Source organism: Podarcis cretensis (assembly GCF_951804945.1).
Source record: "Podarcis cretensis genome assembly, chromosome: 2".
Classification (NCBI taxonomy): Eukaryota; Metazoa; Chordata; class Lepidosauria; order Squamata; family Lacertidae; genus Podarcis; species Podarcis cretensis.
Genome location: NC_137171.1, coordinates 57,254,358 through 57,276,064, shown reverse-complemented (window position 1 = coordinate 57,276,064; position 21,707 = coordinate 57,254,358). Strand labels below are relative to the sequence as shown.

Sequence of the window (21,707 nt, the reverse complement as noted above, 5' to 3'; positions counted from 1 at the left end):
CATGTTTAGGATCAGCCCAAAAAAGTGTTCCCTATTCCAGGGCACCAAATTATATGCACTGGAACTGTACTGCAAATAGTTATGCTACAAGAGTTGATGTTGCAAAGCAGCTAAGAAACTGAGCTATGCTTTGAATCAAACCTCTGCTCTAGTTTATAGATCATGCTAAGTCATCGTTAGTTAGTTGCTTCCAATGAATGAACAGATGACTCAGGCACTCTGCCCAGTCAGTCGCTTTTTGCTTCTAATCACTGCAAGCAGAAGCAATAAATAAGCCACGAAGCTTTGCTTGGCATTACATCTGAACCTGGATCATAGCTTGCTTCTCCTTAACAAGCCATGGTCAGCAACTGCTGTTTGTACTCCATACACAAGTTTATTAGACATTAATGTACTGCTTCAAACAAATTTTAAATTTTGTGCTATTTAAGCAGCATCTGCTTATTACCACAGTATTGTTCTACATCACTTTAGGATCTGATGACTGTTGCCCATAATTTCTCAGATTGTTTTAAAAACTAGTTCTAAAATATGACAATTCTATACATTTGAAGTACAAGATGAATTGTAGCTTGTGTGAGCCACCTAGTGGGAAGACCAAGCAACTTCATTCAACATTGACACTTGACAAAATGAAACCCTTAAAGAGCACTTTTTAAGAGAATGCCTCCATTAAACATATTAGAATGGTGTCAATCAGTTATGCTTGGGAATAAGAACTGTGAGAGAGTTGGATAAAAACCACTGAAAAAAGAGCATCAACACATACAATATACAGTGCAGATTTCCCCCCTTTGATAAATCCTTCTCCCCATCCATGCTGGTCACCATTCAGTCCTACCAGTCCACCACTGTGGATCACAGGAAATTACATCTGTTCAAATGGCCGCTCAGGCCATGAAGCTTTCTGTGTCTTGGGCAAGTCTTGCTGAGACTGCAATCCTATGCATGCATACTTTGGAGTAAGTATCACTGAAGGCTTTTCTGCCAGGTTCCATTCAGGTCATATATACAATTGTCGCAAAGAACACAGTCATACAGTAAATGTCTAAACCAGGGTGGTCCAACACATGGCCTGAAAGCCACAAGCAGCCCACAATGCCTTTTTTGGCAGCCCTCAACATTTGACATCCTTCCCAGCTGCCTTTCCAAAGCCCAGTGCTATGGGAAAGAGGCATGAGGGCTTTGACAGAATCCTAGAGTCCTTCTGCCTCCTTCCCAAAGCCTAGTTAGTACTTTCCTAGCTTTGAAAAGGAAATGGGGGAGGCTCTTGAACCCTTTCTTAGCCAGCTTTGGGTAGGAAGCAAGGGCTAAGGGGGCATTAAATTTTGGGCTTGCTTCCCCCCACCCACCCACACAAGGTAATGTGCGGCCCATGAGTTCTGTATCATAGTACTTTTGTGGCCCGCTTTGTATGAACCATACCACTATTTTTTTGTCTCAGTCTAACAATCCTCATGGGGTTTGAGATAATGCTATATACAACACCCTGAACTCCTTGCAGAAAATGCTGGATACAAACTATTGCAAACAAAACAAAATAATAAATTGCCGTTTTTACGTTTTGTGTTTTTTTCCACAGCAGTGCAGGAGCTGTCACATGATACTGAAGGAGGGAATATTGCATGAACCACCCATTAATCTCAAAGCCATACTGGGAAAAAAAAGTAAAACAATAAAAAGAAAAGAAAATTAAGTGATTCAAGCTGCTGAGGGTAGCTCTGAGGTACTTTATTAGGGCAACCATATCCAGGCTAACCATACTTAGTTCTGCTCTCAGTACAAGGATTAAGAGCCAGAGGGGGAAATGGGGGAATGTGTTAGAAGGCAACAAAAAGATGGAAGGGACAAAGCTCATTCTCTACAACACAGCTTTCAACTTCTTTTGAAGTTTCCACTGGCATAGGACTGGATCCAGACTCTGCCTTACATGAACAGAAGGACCCCTTATAATCCAGCAGAAGAATCCTGTTTTGTTTTCCCTCCTCCACTGCAGTTTCTTATAACACCCTCCTCCAGGTGTTTGAGAGGCATAGGAAAGTTGGCATAAAATCACCTCCCCTGCCACCTTTCTGTCAATGGGGCATGCTAACTGGAACTTCACTAAAGGAATGCTACTGCCAGCAAGAGCAAGCTCTGAATCCGACCCACTGAGCAGTACAGGCAGGTTTGTTTTTGCATTATTTGTTCGGATCTCAAGATTTCTATTTTGTACTGCAGGGTGCAGGGTCTACTGCAACCACAAAACAAACTCATTCTGAAGATTCTTCAACCAACTCCATACACAGAAGCTCATACTGACTTTTGGCTTGGTACCAGTTGTATGTGACATTCACAACGAGCACAGTATTTGCAACTAGCTTGACCCTGTAGCATCCTGGTGTACATCCCATGCCCTCAAGTTAGCTGAAGATTCCCTTTTGAGTTCCTGTAGATTGTACAGTCATTGTGGTTATTATTAGGTTTAGTAACTGTTGGAACTTTACCATGTTAAAAACTGGATTTTGCCATTTTTCATTGTTATCAGCACTAAACACTGCACTCCAAAAAGGGTGATATCCCCACCCCCACTTTCATTCCACTGTACTAGTTTTTGTAGATTCACATATCAGTTTGTGCCCTAAGCTGTAACTCCTGTATTCTCTCTCATGGATGCAGTTGTGCTTTAATGTCAATCATGAATTTTATTGGTGTTTCCTTAAGTCCCTATGTAACACAGGCCCCCATTCTTTCCCATGAATTGAAGGCTGAGAACATTCTTGTATCATTATTGTGAAATCTTTTTTGTTGTTGTTGTCTTGAATATGTTCACTGTACTTCCTCTGCTCCTTTGTCAATTTAGACAGCAAGCTCATGAAAATTGATTTACTTTGTGGCAATTCATGCATATTTTTCCTACTGCTGGCGTCTGACACAGCTCTCCCTTTGCATGCTATGGTGTACATCTGCAAGCCTCCAGAATATTTTAGTACAGTCTGTGTGGCAAAATTCTCAACTGCATCCTTATCTCTTTGTTGCATCATATCCACATTTTTGACAGTTAGCAGCAAGCATTTCTATTAGATCTTGAGATATCTCATAGGTTCTAGATCAGTGTTTCCCAACCTTAGGTCTCCAGCTGCTTTTGGACTACAACTCCCATCATCCCTAGCTTGCAGTACCAGTGGTCAGGGATGGTGGGAAATGTAGTCCGAAAACAGCTAGAGACCAAAGGTTGGGAAACACTGTTCTAGATAACTAGAAGTCTTTATAGTATTACACAGTCCTGCAGATTCAGTTTTTCCTTTATTTCTTTTGAGATTTATCGCAGGAGGATTCTGTACTTCCTAGTTTATTGCCTGGGATGTTTTCCTCTGCAATAATATATTTTAGGAACCTTCTCTTTCAATGGAAGTATAACCCCATCCACAACACGGCATCTGCTTAATTCTCACACCCGAGAACCACCAACCCACAGAACTTCCATCTTCTTGGGATTCAGCTTCAATTTATTACAGGAGGCACACTTGCCACTAGATTCCATGCCCTGCCTATATTCCTGATTTTTTGCCAGATACATTGATAAACTTTTATCATGAACATTGATAACACTTTATTAATAGTAATAATGCATCCCATTCTTAAAGATAAGCTCCAACAGCTCCTTCCACCTTACCCAGTTATGTGCTGTGTTTTCAGTTTCAAAGGTGACAAATCTTCTATATTGCTCTGTAAGGGTTATGAGATATCCCACTCTGAAATCAAATATGGTCTGCTGAACCTTTTAAAAGAATTAAGGCTCCACATTGGAGCTTGTTAAGCTCATCTTTCTTGTGTACTAATGAGGGATGCTGAACTTTGCCTGAGCCAAGAGATCAGGGGGAAGGGGAAAAGTCAAAAAGGTAAAATGAATAAATTAGTTAATTCACTATACACAAATTCAACACAGGGATTCTTACATAAATATTAATCAAAAGCCTCCAAATTGCTGAGCATCTCCACATTTGGATCTCAGCTATATGTAAGTGCCAACTTCTATGACTAGCTTTAACATACGAAAGCACATTATAGTATACAATAAAAATGCATTCACACATATTATACATAAACATATATGCAGAGAACATTCTTCATATCACTAGTGAGGAACCTCAGGCTAAAATGCTTCCTCATTTATTTCATCCACAATTCATCCCCTTACACAGAAGCATGAAGACTGAGGAAGCAATGACACTTCCAATGCAGGAAATCCAGAGCTAGCATATCCACAAAAACTGACTGCCCAGCTTCTTCCTGAAGAACGCCAAGCAGTCCTTTGAGTATTTACTTCTATCATTTGCAATTGTTCCAGTTGTATGCAAACCATGGTTTGACAAAATGACAAAATGTTGTCTTTTCTCAACCGAGATCATATGGAATGGAGGGTAGAGGGAAAGATCAGATGTTTCTCACTACTTGTTCACGTACACTGCACACCATGATTTGATACTGCATCTGAATCGTCACAAAGAGAAGATTCTCTCTCTTTTCACTAATTGCAGCCCTTATTCTGACAGGATGATTTGAGTCTTAGCTATAACTTAATGACAGAAAACTTCTCAGCAAACTACTGAACATTTAAATATACTGTAAAATAGTAATTGTTAAGATATTACAGTATTTAATCCTAAACATGCCTACAGAAACACGGTACTGTATAGCCTTTGGCATCTCCCACTAGCAGGTTTTACAGATACTGTACAGTATAATTACATGCTGTTGCTACTATATACCAGGTGTAAAATATAGGGCATATCTAGCCCTAGGTTTTGTCCATGGCCTTCAGCCTATGGTGCTGTGTGGGAATTTACCTAGCATAATTTTTTAAGAACAGGAGCCCAGGATAAGGTTTTTCGAGAATAAAAGCCTTGGGAGGGTTGATATGGCTTAAAGACCCTGCTTTGATTGTCCCTGGTCATTATAGACCTTTGGGCTCAGAAGAACTAGTGTGATTCTCGAAAACGGACATAACTTACCCAGTCTGTCCTTCAGAAAATTTGAAGATGCTATATACCCAGGTTATATCCAAAAGGAACCTTTATCAAAATACCCTTAGGCTGCAAACAATGAAAGGAAACAAGATTCCAAAAGGGCATTCAACCCATTTTGGAGGTAACTTCCACTCAAGCCAGGCAGCTGTGGGGAACCTTCAACTAAAGGTAAACCAGAGGAAGAGGAATTGAAGGGAGAGGCTGCTTGCCAAGACCATTTGCAGGTGTTAAACGTGGAAGGACATCTGTTTCCAATGTTTACTAGCACACTGGCATCAGCAAGACTGAGAGGATGCCAGCGCTACAGTCCTCAGGTGGAGGAAGAGGGAATTTCTGGTTATAGAAGGTGGGGTGTGTGGCTCTAATCTATTAGCAATCTAAATGATGCTGACGTATCATTTCAACTAGATAAAAGAGCATGTACGTTCCAAAACAATTCAACACGATTTAGAGGCAAAAAATATTTTAGGACTGTATGGAAAATCAGAAAGAATATAATGTTTTTAAGTGTTTACTTCCCCTTTGCTTAATTTGCAGAGGCTGGAACCTATCTGATTTCCTTTACTTCCTGCTGAGGCCCACTTCTAAAAATAGTTCTTAATATATTTTTTTGCTGGAAATGTAGTAACCACATTGAAGGCTATGAAAATAAGTTTACTTCAGCACTTCAGGACCCTGGTCATAACTACTCTAAGAAAGCAAACTGCTCTTCTTGTACTACCACATGTTCTGCATAGTTGCAAAGGGCTCCTAGTAAGCCCCTTGGTTGTACAAAATATTTAATATTCCTTGATTACATGATTAAAGTCATCCAGAGAAACCTGCAAAATGTTTTTCACTTAGAAATCAGATTTAGACAAGCAATTTATTAAGGAATATAAAACAGGCACAAAATTCTGCTTTAATTTTGCTTTTAAAAAACCCAGTAGTTGATAACAAGAAATAGAAACCTAAAGACATGCTGAAAACTTGCTTCCTTTAAGCAATAAGCTTGGGATTGCACTAGGCCTTATCTACTGCAGTTGCATCCATCTTTTGGAGTCAGGATGCAGGATGCAGGTAAAAGCCACATCAGTAATGTTTTTATTAAAAAAACACTACTGTGATTAAGTCACAATAAAAGCCTGCTGGACTAAGAAAGTTTTCAACTGATGCCAAACTCTGAGTCAATGTCATTCATATATCTCGGGGGGGGGGGGGTGTTCCATAGGCAGGGTGCCACTGAAGAGTAAGCAGTCTCACTGGTTGTCACAGTAATACCTCTTGGTGGGCCTCGCCCATCCATCCTATTACCAATTCTGTTTTAATCAATTTGGCATAACATAATGCCTCCAATTTCCCAATATGAGTTCGGGCCATTACCAAATGTGACATTTTCTTCATGACTTTTGTAACGTGTGTGTAGTTTGTCATGTTGACATGGCAATCTACAAGAGGTCTGAATCTCTTTGGGACCTTTGGACCAAAAATTATGGTATCTAACCAAACCATAGCAACAACAATAAAAACCAATATTTTTACAATGCAAACATTGAGAACAAACAGAAGAACCACTTGGCAACAAATGTTTAAAGTGGGGCACTGGTGGCAGTTTTTTCATACAGCCTGTTTGATTTCCGAAAAGGTCTGAAACAAGCTAAATCGTTTACTAATTATGTGTTATGTACTACAGAAGTTCCAAGTATTTTGCATGTCTTAAGCAGATTTAGTGCTTTAAATTGATCACCTTAATTGGAAGAAAGCATTTTGTTCAGAACCCTATCCAGAGAATTTTAAACTGAAACCTATGATGAGAGGCACATGTATACTTTCTGGCTGAGATTCTGGTCTTAATCCAGTCTGTTCCATAGAATTAAACCCTAAACCAGGGTTCACCAAACTTTTTCAGCAGGGGGCCGGTCCACTGTCCCTCAAACCTTGTGGGGGGCCGGACTATTTTTTGAAGAAAAAAAATGAACGAATTCCTATGCCCCACAAATAACCCAGAGATGCCTTAGTTTGCCTACCGATGCCCTAAACTATTTTCATTCTCAACAGCCTACTACTACTTTCACTTTAAGAAGGACAAAACAGCTTCCCCAGTACCACCTTAGATTTAGGCAGCTGGTTAGCACAGAACTGGCATAGTGTTAATAAATCCAGATTCCCTCATAAAAGGACTAAATTCTATCCCAGTTTATATGTGATTTTCTACAGACCACCAAAATCTATTATTTCTTTTTCTAAACTGGTAATGCTGTTTCACTGTAATAAGAACTCTCTCATGACTTTTTCAGAAGTGCTGATGAGTCTAACCAGCCTAACAAGCAGGTTCTTGCAAAAAGTGACTAGTTTTTAGGTACAAGGATGTATACGTAAAATGAGCCCAGCTCCAATTATCAGTTGTAGTACTGTGTTGTGTTCCCTACATATAAAAGTGGAATATTGTTTATTAAAAACCACCTAACCTTCACCAACAGATATTTGAAAACAGCTATTTTGTTTATAGCACAGATTCACAAAACGTTCCATAAAAGAGTAATGATTTTATTTTCATCCCTTACATCCTTAAAAAAAATCCTGACGGATAATTCTAAAAGCTTCTCTAAAGATACTCAATTCCTACTAATCAGGTTTTGACTGGAACACAAGTTACTTTTTCCAGTTAAAGACTCTGAACTACAAACCTACCCTACCCATCAGCCTCATAGCAAGAGATACCTAATTTAATAAATTGCCTGAGAAAAAAGACAGTGGGATATTAAGAAATATGGAATTAAAGTATTTTTTTAACTGTGCTGTAAGAAGGCAAGTGCAGTGTTCAACATCTTCTACATTTAATCTGTATCTCACTTTCCTACAGATGTGGATAATAAGCGCTCATTCAAGTACAGTTAGTAAAAATAAATAAATGTAAAATCGTAAACGTTAGAATTCCAAATTATTTTTTAAAAAATCAATCACAAAACTAAAATCATATTACACTGTCAATCCCCACAGGGCTATCAGAATAAAAGCCTACCAGCTTGGGTAAATGTTCTACAGTACCACTGCCACTGCTAAGAAAACCCTGCTAATTACTTTTGGATTGAAAGAGCTTTTGCTGTTCTCTCACAAAGGTAATGTCAGAAGGAGGCCTAAGTCCAGTCCTATGCTGTGATGTGCAGAAAATGAGCCACCAGGAAACCCCTCCTTCTGATCCTAAGAACTCACCCTCAGTTGGCATGGGTGAGCATACACATAGTATACTCAAAGCTATCTGCCCACAAAAGTTCCAGTTACAGATAGGTAGCCGTGTTGGTCTGCCATAGTCAAAACAAAAAAAATTCCTTCCAGTAGCACCTTAAAGACCAACTAAGTTAGTTCTTGATATGAGCTTTCATGTGCATGCATATATGTATATAGCCAGGCACTACGTTACAGCCGCATCTGTTCCAATTCTACAGACAGAGACTCTCACCTAAGAGATCTACAGCAAACCTTTTTAGAACTAAAATACCCAGCAGATGAAGTTAGACAACAGATCAACAGAGCCAGACTGATACCCAGAGAGAACTTGCTGCAAGACAGACCCCAAAAAGAAAATAACAGAACACCTCTAGTCATCACATACAGCTCCCAAGTTAAAACAGTACAACGCATCATCAGAGATCTACAACCTCTCCTGGACAATGACAGTTCTCTTTCTCAAGCTCTGGGAGGAAGACCTTTCATTGCCTACAGACAGCCACCCAATCTTAAACAACTCCTAACCCACAATAATACTACAACCAGACCTAACACGGACACTGGCACCAGAGCCTGCAATAAACCCAGATGCCAACTTTGCTGCCACATACACCCGGACAACACCATTACTGGCCCCAACAACATCACACATACCATCTCGGGACTATTTAATTGCTCATCGTCTAACATTGTGTATGCCATCAAATGCCAACAGTGTCCTTCAGCTCTCTATATTGGACAAACAGGCCAGACCTTACGCCAAAGAATAAACGGACATAAATCAGACATCAGGAATCACAAGACAGAGAAACCAGTAGGAGAACACTTCAATCTCCCAGGACATTCTATACAAGATCTCAAAGTAGCTGTTTTACTACAAAGGAATTTCAGAAATAGACTGGAAAGAGAAGCTGCTGAATTGCAACTTATCACCAAACTTAAAACCATGGAGAGTCCTGGTCTGAACAAAGACATTGGATTCTTATCTCATTATACATGACAAAGCCATTTTTCACCTTCTCACCCCTTGCTTTTTCCTGTAAGACCTATTGCAGTCGTTAAGAGTCGTCAACAGGCTCATCACAGCTATCTGCCAATCACCCATTCCCACCACCCTTCTGAGTAATACCCCTCCCCACCTTCTCACTATATAGAAGGGTCTGGAAACTTCTGTTTCAGCGTATCTGAAGAAGTGTGCATGCACACGAAAGCTCATACCAAGAACTAACTTAGTTGGTCTTTAAGGTGCTACTGGAAGGAATTTTTTTTTGTTTTGCCCACAAAAGAGAGAGTGACCAAAAATCTATACATGATGGCTTTTATTTATTACAATAATGTAGCAGGGCACTCTTCACAAATGAAGGGATAAATGGAAGTCAACAAATTTCAGCCTTGAATACCAAACCCTTATGTAAATACTACCCAATTGGAGACACAATTGAAAACAATAATGAGGACTAAAATGTGCTTTCAAAACCAAAGTTATATTTCTTTTAAACCAAAAGCTGAGAATTTCAGAAGTGGACCATCTGACAGTTCCCACCACACTAAGCACAAAACTATGTGCTTATAGACAACTACCAGCCCACAGTCTAATTATTTCAGTACAGGGTGGGGTGAGAATCAGTTCTACTTGTTATGAAGTCCCTGTTTCTCTGGGAAGTATACAGTGCCTTTGAGTCAGTTATTCAATATACAGTATTATAGGCAGAAGCAAAGCTTCTCTTACTTTAACAATCACTTATTTTCATAATACGATGACAATGTTTGTCACTAAGCTATGCTATAACTGGTCAACACCTCACTCCCCATTAGTCATTGGCTGACCTACTGAGCAATGATGCATCCTAAAGATTGCTTTAACTATGTAAAAAAGGTAAAGGTACCCCTGCCCGTACGGGCCAGTCTTGACAGACTCTGGGGTTGTGCGCCCATCTCACTTAAGAGGCCAGGGGCCAGCACTGTCCGGAGACACTTCCGGGTCACGTGGCCAGCGTGACATCGCTGCTCTGGCCAGAGCCAGAGCCAGAGCCGCACACGGAAACGCCATTTACCTTCCCGCTCAAATAGCTCCATCAAGACTATTAACTTCATAACACAGGGAAGTGTAATCATTAAAGCATCTTTAATTTTAAAGCTTTCTTTTTCATGACATATGGGATGAAGGATAGCAAAGCTCCATTATAAGCATATATTCCATATAGAAAATAGGTTCACGATAGCTACTGAAATGTACAAATACATATAGAACCCAAAACATCCGTCATACAGTTATGCAAAGGAAAGTCTTCCAAGGGATGTGCCCTATAATTCAGGACATCCTGACTCACTGGCTCAAATTTGCCAGCTGACTTTTATGACCTCTAGAACGGGAAGCCCTAACACAGGATTTGTCACAAACAAAACAGGATGCAAGTGATAAAATATACCATCATCCCTACCTCACAATTGAGAAGAAAAAAACTTTTATATTAAAGGAAGCCAAAATTCAACTGAACACATTTTCACGTTGATTTTTAACCACACATTTGTAAATGCTCAAAACTATTTGGGGAGATAGGTTTTTTTGGAAATAACAGATGATTTATTTTAAAAGTAAATTATAAAAGTTGCTTAATTAATATAGGTCATGGAGGGAAACAATTAGCTAAGACTAACTCTTTAGTGCACCTAAAAGATTTAAGCATGGAAATTATTGGACCCATGAAAAAAAAACCTCTACTTCAAAATACAAGTTATTTCTGGAAACAAGAAGCAGATGTTTTCCTCTGTTTGGCTCAGCTGTGCAACAGCACAACAGGCCTTTTGTTATGCTGTCAGCAAGAATTTTATTACAGCCTTTTTTACAGTGTTCATCACTAGGGAATCTGGGTGCGTGGTACACTTTGTATATTAAAGGAGAATTCATAATAATGGCATAAACAGAAAACAACAGTTGCAACCAGAGCAACTTTGTTAGTAGTCTTCCATGATTTTAAATAATGGCAGAAAGAGGGATTAGTCCTTCAAAAGAAAGAACCATGCAATAATCCACCAAAAAGGTATTTTAACAGGATGTGACAAAATAATTTCCAAAAAATCAGAAAAGCTGTAACTCTGCTTTTTTGCAACAGAAAAGTAATTTCAAAGACAGTGTGCAACCAAAAGAGAAAGCCTAGCTGACATGTATTTATGTTCCCCATTATCATCTACTGTATACAGTATTATTTGAAATAGTAAAATAAAATTACATATTTTTAGAAGAAAGTAGCAAACAGTGGGAAGAATTCAGTGTTGCACTATTCGGATAGTCCTCTCCATCTCCCCTCTCCTCCCCCTGCGTGTTATTTGGGGGGGTTGTCCCGACCCCTCAGATCTGAATTGGGAAGTGTGGGGAACACACAGGAGGAAGCCTCATTGCACTAGCAGGATTTGTTGCACTGGCTCCTGCTGGCACAACTGTTTAGCTGAATACAGCCCCGTGTTTGTTTTCAATTTGGTTTGTTGTAAATAAAGAGAAATGCATCCCATTACTTTTCCAGAGTTCTGTATCAGAAAATCCAAACCTCGGAACTCATCACTACAAAATTGAAGAAGCGAATACCCACTGATGCTTTTCTGTTGCGAAGGAAAATAAGGATGATCAATAAATACTTCTTAACATTCTATTTTTTTCTGGACACCTTCTTAATAAACATTAGTCATAATACACCAGAGTTAATTGTAAATGTGCATGCATTTTTTGTTAATTTTCATTTAATCAGTCCCAGTGCCAAATTAAGTACTACTTTTACAACTTCACCATGCTCAAGTAGTAGCACATATCTTGTCAACAAGGGTAGAAGGCACTCTACTGTAATACAAATTAATGAAAAAGTGTAAAATGCAGATTGTGTGTACGGAGGGGGTCTAGATTCTAGTTCTTCCTCACAGTTAGTATTATATGATCAGCATTATCAATGCCAACAGTGATGAAGGAGCCTCTCCTCTACATCTACATTTGGTGTACCCTGCAGACAGGGGAATCTAACAGTGCAATACTAGCCATATTTACTCTGAGGTATACAGAACTCACTCCCTAATAAGCATAGTTAGGATTGCTGTCCATGTCTCTTACAGCACAAGTCTATTCATCCACAGATATAAGCCATATTAAGTTTAATAGGACTAACTCCAGGGTAAGCGTGTAGAGGATCATAACCTGATCCTCTGCCCTCACAGAATAAATAAATCTCCTGCAGCATTTTGAATACTGTTAATATATTTGTATTGTAAAAAATATGTTATCAATCATTATATTAAACTGTGTATTATTTGAAAAAAACTGAGCCAAAAATAGCCCCAATGTTACCTGCCATTAGACCTGTTTTCATATTTTAGTGAAATACAGCGAAGTTGCAAGTAATTTCAGGCCCTGCTTTCCATGCTGCCAGTGTACTTTATGAATAAAAATATTTCAAAAGATTTTCTACAAAATTGGCCTCAAACAATAAAACATTGTCTTAAGTAGCCCAAAAATTTGCTGAGATTACAAGGTAGGCACTTCAAAGCACTTCAGTATAGGGACATATAGGCCTTCATTAGTTTAAGAACTTATCTACTATTACCCCCATCCCCCCAAAAATGCTCCAATGATATTTTAAAGATAAATATCACTCTTGCAGTAATTTCACACACATTCATGAAGTTTTCCATCTCTTTAAACATGAGCCAACATGTTAGCATATATGTTTTGCATATTGCACAGTTAAGAATTGGAACTCTACCAGAAAAACAAGAACTTACTCCTGAAGAAGAAAACATAATAATATGTAACACCTAGATGAATTTTAGTATCACACATTAAACCCTAAAGTAGACTAAACAATCATAATAGTTTCTATTTTAATAGGTTAAAACAAGGTTAACTTATACCAACAGCAGTGCTGCTACTAGTAATGCATCTATCACTGATAATTATCACCTTAATTTGGGTAGAGACCTATGCATGAATGTGTTTAATTTACCCAATAGATTTTATGATAGTTATTACAAATAAAATTCCTAACTACATAATTACAAAAGGGATAACTGAAATGTCACAGATATTATTCCTATTATTACACAATCTGTTATTATTTGAAGTTAAAACAGTGGTAAAACTTGCCAAGGTATCTACCTATTTATCTGGCTTGTTTGTTTTTTAATGTGCCAGTTTCCCACCTATCAACCACATAATGCTGAAGGGCAGAGGTAGCTCACATAGTGTCCTCCCAAAGTTGCTGGACTACAACTCCAATCATAAGAAAAACATGAGAAGAGCCGTGCTGGGCCAGGCCAGTGACCAAATAGCTGCCAAATCAACACACTCTTCCACCCAACCTCAGAGCTGGTGAAGGGACACAGATCACAACAAAGCTGTCAAGACAATCCTTACCCACCTTTACAGCTTCAAAGTTGGGAGAAAGGCTTGTTACATGTCAAAGCGCAGTGCCATACCCATCTTGTTAAATGTAACTGATCATAGAATCATAGAGTTGGAAGAGACCACAAGGGCCATCAAGTCCAACCCCCTGCCAAGCAGGAAACACCATCAGAGCACTCCTGACATATGGTTGTCAAGCCTCTGCTTAAAGACCTCCAAAGAAGGAGACTCCACCACACTCCTTGACAGCAAATTCCACTGTCGAACAGCTCTTACTGTCAGGAAGTTCTTCCTAATGCTTAGGTGGAATCTTTTTTCTTGTAGTTTGGAACCATTGCTCCGTGTCTGCTTCTCTGGAGCAGCAGAAAACAACCTTTCTCCCTCCTCTATGTGACATCCTTTTATATATTTGAACATGTTGAAAGCCAACTAACCATCTTTCAAATATTAATGTTAGTTTGACCTCAGAAGCATGCACTACCAATTCAGTTCTCTTACTCCAGGCAAACTATACACAGAATTACAATATATCATCAAAGAGGTCATAGTTTTAACTAAATATCCAATTTTATTGCTAAGAATGCTTACTGTAAGAATGCTTATTTTCTAAAGAAAAGAAAGAAATGATTTGCTTCCATTTTGCATGATAGCCCTAAGGTCTGTGTACTGGCCAAGATTCAAAGACCAAACTTCAAACTAAGGAACTGAGCACACCCCAAAGAATCTTCCTTTTTTTATTTGAATGGCAGACTCCCATTTCCTTTTTTCATCAGTTTCAAAAGAGGTTTTCCATGAGGTTTTCTATTTGAGAAACACAAGCCCAAACCTTCTTAGGAGTAGAAAACTGCCTATGTGTTTATTTGGATCTAAGCCACTCATTTGTAGCCCATATAATAAAAGCTTATGGGCCTTTGCATAACATTAAATACGTATGTTTTCCTTCTCTTCCCTCAGTGTAGCTGCAGTCTTCAATTAACTGTGGTTTATTGCTGTATCTGTGGCTAATATTTAACTATGGTTTACAGAAACAACCAGAATCATAGGACACAGTTTAAAGTTAGCTTGGTTGAATAAGCCATGGTTAAGACCAACTATGGCTTGTTGGGGTTTAGATGTAACAAGTAACTGCAAGAAGTTTAAAATGGAAGTAAAAGCTGCCCATTGCATCACTGCAGTCATAACAGAGAAAAAAAAGGAAATACCATAATCCATGAGCCAGAAGCTCATTCATCCAACACTAAATCATTTCCACATCACACTAAACCAAGTGCAACACAAACAAGCTAGAAGGAGTTGCAGTGAGCTTTGGGCTCACACATTCCCCAGACCCTTCCCATTCAACTAGGAGGAGTTCAGAAGATTTTGCTTCCACTTTCTTTTCAAAGTACCGGTAGCTTGTTTAATTGCTGCTGCAATATGAAATAGAAAACTTTTGCTTCTATTTTAAGAAAGTTAATTATTATGACTGAACCTGGAGAAACTATAAACACCCTAAACCAGGCATCCCCAAACTCGGCCCTCCAGCTGTTTTGGGACTACAACTCCCATCATCCCTAGCTAACAGGATCAGTGGTCAGAGATGATGGGAATTGCAGTCCCAAATAGCTGGAGGGCCAAGTTTGGGTATGCCTGACCTAAACCATGCTGTATTTACACACACACATATATATAACACAATAATAGAGCAAGCCAACTTCAAGTCATGGTTTACAATCCTGGCTTGCTCCCCTAAACCAGCATGAGTCAATATTGTGTCCTCCAGAGATTGTTCGACTACAATCCCATCATCTCTGCCTACTGGCTGGGACCAAATTGTAGTCCACAACATCTGGATGGCACCATTTTGGAAGAGATAAGAGACCAAGTACCGGTATTTCTCTCTGTCAGATGTTAGGCTCTATTTAGATATTTACTATTTTGATACTCATCCCACTGGTATACTTCTATATTCACAAAAGGAAAGCTCTATAAGAGAAGAGTCACTACTATATATGTAGCATATTTTCATTTCCACAGGTATGTGGTAGCTTATTGCCTAGTTGAGGGAGATATTGAATAAGGAAACTTGAACAGAAGATGCTGAAGGAACTTTTATTTATTAAATCTTTTGACTACATTTGGCAGTACACCATTGGTTTTATTTGTCTAAAAGCAGCAAATACAACAGTTCTTGTTATCAACCTACATAAAACCAAGCCTGAAATTCCTTTCAGGTCAATCAGCAAGGAGGAAGAAATGACTGAAAAATGGTCAAGCCTGAATTTTGATTATCACCAACAAGTTTACATATGTGAAGTTATCACTTTGCATTGGAATTACTTTAATTATTCCAACACAGACCTGAACGGAAGAATATATAGATTTATCATTTTATACCACCACTACATTTTAGCACTTAAGTACCTGAACTGTTTCTAGCTTCAAGTTACCACTTACTTAAATACAGAGTTTTAGTGATCTAAGTTTTGATTTAACAATGCATGTGTCCCCCCCAAACTACCCAAAAGTACAGTAGTTAGTGACCCCAAGGTTCATATTCACCCCCCAGATATCTGCAAACATCTTTTGCTTATCTTTTATGGAACAGTGCAAGCTTCTTTATTTCTAGCAGGTCTCTTCAGTTAGCTAACACCATTTTAGACAGATACAGCCTTTGGGTTTTCTGTTTTGGTTATAAACTTTCTTTTTTTAAAAAAAGAAGGAGGGATTGAATGGCAATCTCTGTAACTTGACTGCTGAATGCTCAAATCTTCAGCAAGAAACTAAACAACACTAGCATCAGAAGTACTGGATTAATAAGAATCCAGTTGCATCTGTTGCTACTATCCAAATGTGGTTAGCTCAATTTCCATCTCATCCCTTTAAAAGTAACAAGAAACAGTAAAGAAACATGCTCAGAACCTCATACTGGATAGAAATTAAAGATTATTCTTCTTAACCCTGACTATCCTTCAACTGAATTGGGAAAGAAGCATTTCCCATCAATTAGTTAAATATCCACTGGGATCCAAGTGCATTTATCAGGAAGTGGATACAACTGAAGGATGGCAAACCAGGGATAAGGACAAAATTAAAAACCAGAACAATTTAAAAAACAACAACCAGTCTACCCTACAATCAATGATTCTTCCAAGTATGGTCTCCAAAAAAGCCAGTTCAGGAAACATAAAATGAAGTAATGTGAAGCCTAGTTTCTTAGATCTGAATGTCAAAGTATTATAGAAAGACAAAATAGTGAGAAATGCACATGAGACTGATTAAGATTACTGGCAACGACTATTTTCTATGTCCTATTTCAACACATTTTCTAGAAGGCTCTTGTTCCAGGATTCTTTGCTAACCGAAGTAGCAACAGAGAACAGATGCTTCCCTGTCTCAAAAAGAGCCAACTGTAGCATGGTTATCTTCCCATAGTGCCCCCCTCTCTCAACCACATATAATCACAGCAAGTATGATTCAAAAGACTCCATTCAGAACTTTTAACAAAAACATTCCCAGGCTGGGAATAAAATACAACAGCCTAACAACAATGGCCTTACATAATTTACATTAAACCCCAAGTATTACTGGTTACAGGTTAAGAGTTTTAATTACCACATCAGTGCTAAAGCATAACTACACCACAACCCAATATCCACTACCCTAGGAATAAGTCCCATTAAACTCAATGGGACACTTCTGAGCAGACATGTGTACAACTACACATTAGATTTGCTAATTTCTACACACATGCTTTGTGAACAATTTATATGGGGATACAAAAAGGAATTTAAACTAGGTGTCTAGATACCCATTTTAATCTTGAAGAACTATATTTGAAAAATAGGTATCATTCAACTTTTACTGAGACACATCAGCATCATGCAGCCTAAATTACTGTGTTCCTGAGACTAAGAGATTATGGTCTTAAGCACCGTTACTCTTTAAAGTTCACAAAAGGCTACAGAAGGACTTTAAAGTGAAAAGGAGGGTATTCAACTCTCCTTTCTACAAATCTTGCAAAATTACCCAAAGTGTGTCACTGCATTTGTATGTATAAGGAATGATTTAACACAAAACTATTTCCTACATGAACTGTATTCCTGTGGAAGAAATATGTTGTTTGTCACTTCTTAGGAATGTACATATAGACATGTATTTCACCCATACTTATGTCACAATCATGAAAGAACAACCAATAGGCATTTCTACCAGTGTATCCCACACTGCAAAACAAACATGCGTGCTTTGTCACATGTGATGATACAATCCCAAAGTCCGTGAGCAGTCCTAGATGGAAGCAAAAGTAGCCTAGAGTGCTTATGTGAAGCAGCTCCAACATTTAGGCATAAAGATACCAAGTGAAAAGTTTACAGAATAACATACCTCTTGAGTTCTTTCTGATGGCTTTTTCCGCAGTGCTTGTTTAATCCTGGGATCCACAAGAGATGTCATCCTATTACTCTTGTTATCCAGTTGTCTTAGTTCACAAAAGGTTTTTTTCCCCCCAAGTCCAGCCAAACCCCCTTGTTACAACAATATTGGTCTGAAGAGGTTGTGGTGGGTTTTTTAAAGTAATTCCAGACAACGGGGAAATCTGAGGAACTGAAAGGTTTCACGAAGATCTCAGCACCTCCAATACATATTCCGCATCCCCACAGAGGTCCAACAGGGAAGAAAACATCCAGAGTTTCATCTCCTTCCAAGGTTTAGAAACTTTTTACAGCACGATCAAGGAATGAAAACAGTAGCCACACCGCTTCTTCTCTTCCAGCAGGGATCCTGGGAGCGGGATCCAAGAAAAGACCTCATAACGCCACAAGGTTCAAAGGAGGAAAATGTTTTGGAAAAGAGAAAGAGGGGAGTGTTTGTGGTTTCTGGAAGGAAAAAATGTTTGGAAGTCGGGTGGCCAAATTCTCCTCCAGAATCCGCGCCAAGGGAGAGACGCCGGAGGGGGGGGGGGAGGGTCAGATTAAGCACATGGAGGGCTCGGGAAACCTGGCGAGAGGGTCAGTGGGGTGGGGGGGGGGAGGGATGGCCGAATCCAGGTGTTGGGAGAGGAGAGGGGAGGCTCAGCCATGGGGAAGAGGGAGGGACGGAGCGGGGAAGGCGAGCCAACGGATTCCAGAAATATGGAGGGCGGGGATGGGGGGGGTGTTAAATCCGATGGTGAAATTTTAGGAGAAGGAATGGGAGGAGGGGAAAGGAGGTTGTGGCTGGGACTCCGCTCGTACAAACGGAAGCTTCGCTGCGACTTGCTAATTTGGGGCGGAGAGTGAAATGGGGGGGGGGGGAGAGAGAGTGAGAGAGAGAGGGGAAAAAGATGTGGGGCGGGGAGGAGAGACGCTGGCTGGCTGACCCGTGTGTGTGTGTGAAATTCTGTCACGCGGAGCAAGGAACTCCCGTGTCAGCGGGGCAACGGGGGGGGGGGGGGGAGAGAGAAAGTGTCCGTTGAGGCGACACAAACCGCTCTCCGTGGGGCGCGCAGGCACGTCGTCCGGCCGGGGGGTCCCGGGCTGGGTCCCCGTTCGCTCCCTTCCTCCCCTCAGCGGCGCGGTGCCCGCCCGGGGCTCCTCCAGGCTTCTCCCGCGGCTGCCCGACGGGCGCGCGGCGCAGGCGGCGGCTGCTTCATCCTCCCCAGGCGGAGGGAGTCCGCTCGTCCTTTCCCTCCTTCTCCTCCTCCTCCTCCTTCGGCTGGGGAGCGGGCGGGATACTTGCTGGGTTAGAAGTTACCGGCCAAAGTCTCCGGACTTTCTTCGGCCCGCCCGCTGCCTCTCGCTCACTCGTTCGCTCGCAGGGACGGGGCTGGCTTCGCGGTTCTCGTCCTCTCAGGGACTGCTCATCCTTTGCGCGGGCGGGGGATAAGGCGCACAAGTTCAACCGGCGACTCAAAACTTCCTCCGCTGCTTCTCCTTCTAGAGAAACAAAATGAGAGATAACCCACCGCCATTCGCCGAAATAAAAATTGGGGATAAAGGCATCCCTTCTCACACTCGCCACAAAAAACGCACCCGAGCCAGGGAGTTTTTCAGAAGCCGCGAAGGCGGGCGCCTTACACGGAGTATCAACTAGAGGAGGGAGGAGGTGGAGGAGGAGGAGTATAAGACTTTCGACTCCAGAATGGGCTGGTGGGAAAGGCGGGGCATGATCTAGACCCCGCCCACAACCATTTCTCCTTCGTGGAATGGAGAATCATAGAAACTGAAAGGCTAGAGTAACACCATAGAGTTGGGACGTTACACACACACACCGTGGTTTCCGGTTCCATTTAGAATGTGGTAGCCTCGTAATATGTCTGCGTGGAAGCGAGCGGAGCACAGCCGCGCCTGCACTTGGTTGACCGCTGCTTTTGACTGAGGGAGTGGTGGCGGTGACAGTTAACCAAGATAACTCTTGCTGCAGAGCGTTGATAACTCATTCATAGCAACACCGTTAGTTGAATTTAGTGCACTTGAAATACCATTATTATTGTTGTTGTATTTTTTAAAAAAATGTATATCGTCATAATACAAAACACCCACCTCAAAGTACAATATGGAGATACCCCCTAAGGCAGGCGTGGCAAACTTGGCCCTCCAGCTGTTTTGGGACTACAACTCCCATCATCCCTAGCTAACAGGACCAGTGGTCAGGGATGATGGGAATTGTAGTCCCAAAACAGCTGAAGGCCAAGTTTAGCCATGCCTGCCTAAGGCTATCTTGCAGGGTTGCTTTAAGCCACTACCTTGCTCCCTCAGTCCTCTTGTCTGTAATAAGGGAATCCCTTAAATATTATTGCAGTGCCTGGAGACAAATTGGTCTCTACAGCCACAGTAAGCACTGTAACCAGTGCTTTTTTTCTAAAATAAAAATTAGGGATACTCTTATTTTGACTCAAGAAAAGCACCATTGTATAGTTCAAATTGGAGAAAATAAATAAATGGACAAAAGTACAAAGATTCACGAAATGTTTAGGGGTATGCGTACCCCTGTGTCCCCCCAGAAAAAAATCACTGACTGTAACTCTCCAACCACTCCTGAAGGCACACTCCTCCATTCCCCACCCCACCCCCAAAACAGACGGATGCCAACAACAGCAGCAATATGGGGCTATTAACAGTGGCTGTGTGGCAGAGTTGCTGCAAACCATTATCAAAATGTGGGGGCACGTTGCAGGGTTATTGTAAGTAGCCTTTTTTCAGCACCATCCCTACCCCAAAAATGTAGCATAGGAACAATGGCATTGCTGGGATGTGGAGATGTGAACAGTGATAAACTTACTCCTCAACCTCTGAAATGTTCAAACAATAGTACGACAGTGTTGTGAAAATATGAGCAGTGGACTACAATGAAAGTTTGTTGTCATAAACTACTCTCAGCCGCAGCCTCCACCCTGCCTGCCCATCTCCAGCAAGGCAAGAAGGCAAGGATATTTCAAAGCTTATTTTTCTTGCGAAGCAGAAAGCATTTACAGAGCAACTATTGGTGCTAAAAGTAATGACAAAATCTGGTTGTCAAACTATCGTTGTAGTCTGTCTATGTTCTCTTATAACGGCAATGGCACCCACCCACCGGAGACATACTGGGACTGAGTTCCGACTGAAAAAGAGCCCTGCATGTATGGAACATGGTAGCATCATGATCAGCAGCCCACACTGGCCAACCCACCAGTGTGGAGTGTATTTTTGAAGTCTGGTACTGTAATAGATTGACCAGGCTCCTAAAAAATAGGTTGTTAGCACGGCTGAGGAACATTAGTTCAGTTCCTGAGTTTTAAGAGGTTGTATCATTATACAAGTAGTTCCAAGCAAAGAAAAGACATTTGGGAAAGATTGCTTGAGAAAAAGAAATACGAGTGCTACTTGCTTATTCTGGAATTAAGGAACACCATATCAGAATAATTTCTTACAGACTGAAAAGTAAGCATCCTCTGTAATACAATGGTACCTCAGTTTTTGTAAATCAACATTGACAAAAATTTCAGTTTTTGAACACTGTAAACCTGGAAGTAAATGCTTCGGTTTTCAAACACGCCTCAGAAGTCAAACATGCCATGTAGCATCTGCTGAGTGCAAGATCCTGAGGCCTAGCTGTCAGCTATTGAGTTTTCAGTTTTTGAATGTTTCAGAACTCAAACGGTCTTCCAGAAC

General features: G+C 40.5%; 1 protein-coding gene across 5 annotated transcripts in view; it reads right to left on the bottom strand.

Annotated features, from left to right (window-relative positions):
* Positions 1-19,964, bottom strand: part of RAPGEF6 (Rap guanine nucleotide exchange factor 6) — a 138,754-nt gene extending 118,790 nt beyond the window's left edge. For 2 of the 5 annotated variants that reach the window (XM_079968085.1, XM_079968089.1), the window contains exon 1: positions 17,965-19,964. In XM_079968085.1, the coding sequence (XP_079824211.1) occupies positions 17,965-18,033 (69 nt within the window). In that variant the 5' untranslated portion in view covers positions 18,034-19,964. The remainder of the gene's footprint in view (positions 1-17,964) is intronic. The other 3 variants (XM_079968086.1, XM_079968087.1, XM_079968088.1) reach the window with 3 other exon arrangements.
* Between the last annotated feature and the right edge of the window lie 1,743 nt (positions 19,965-21,707).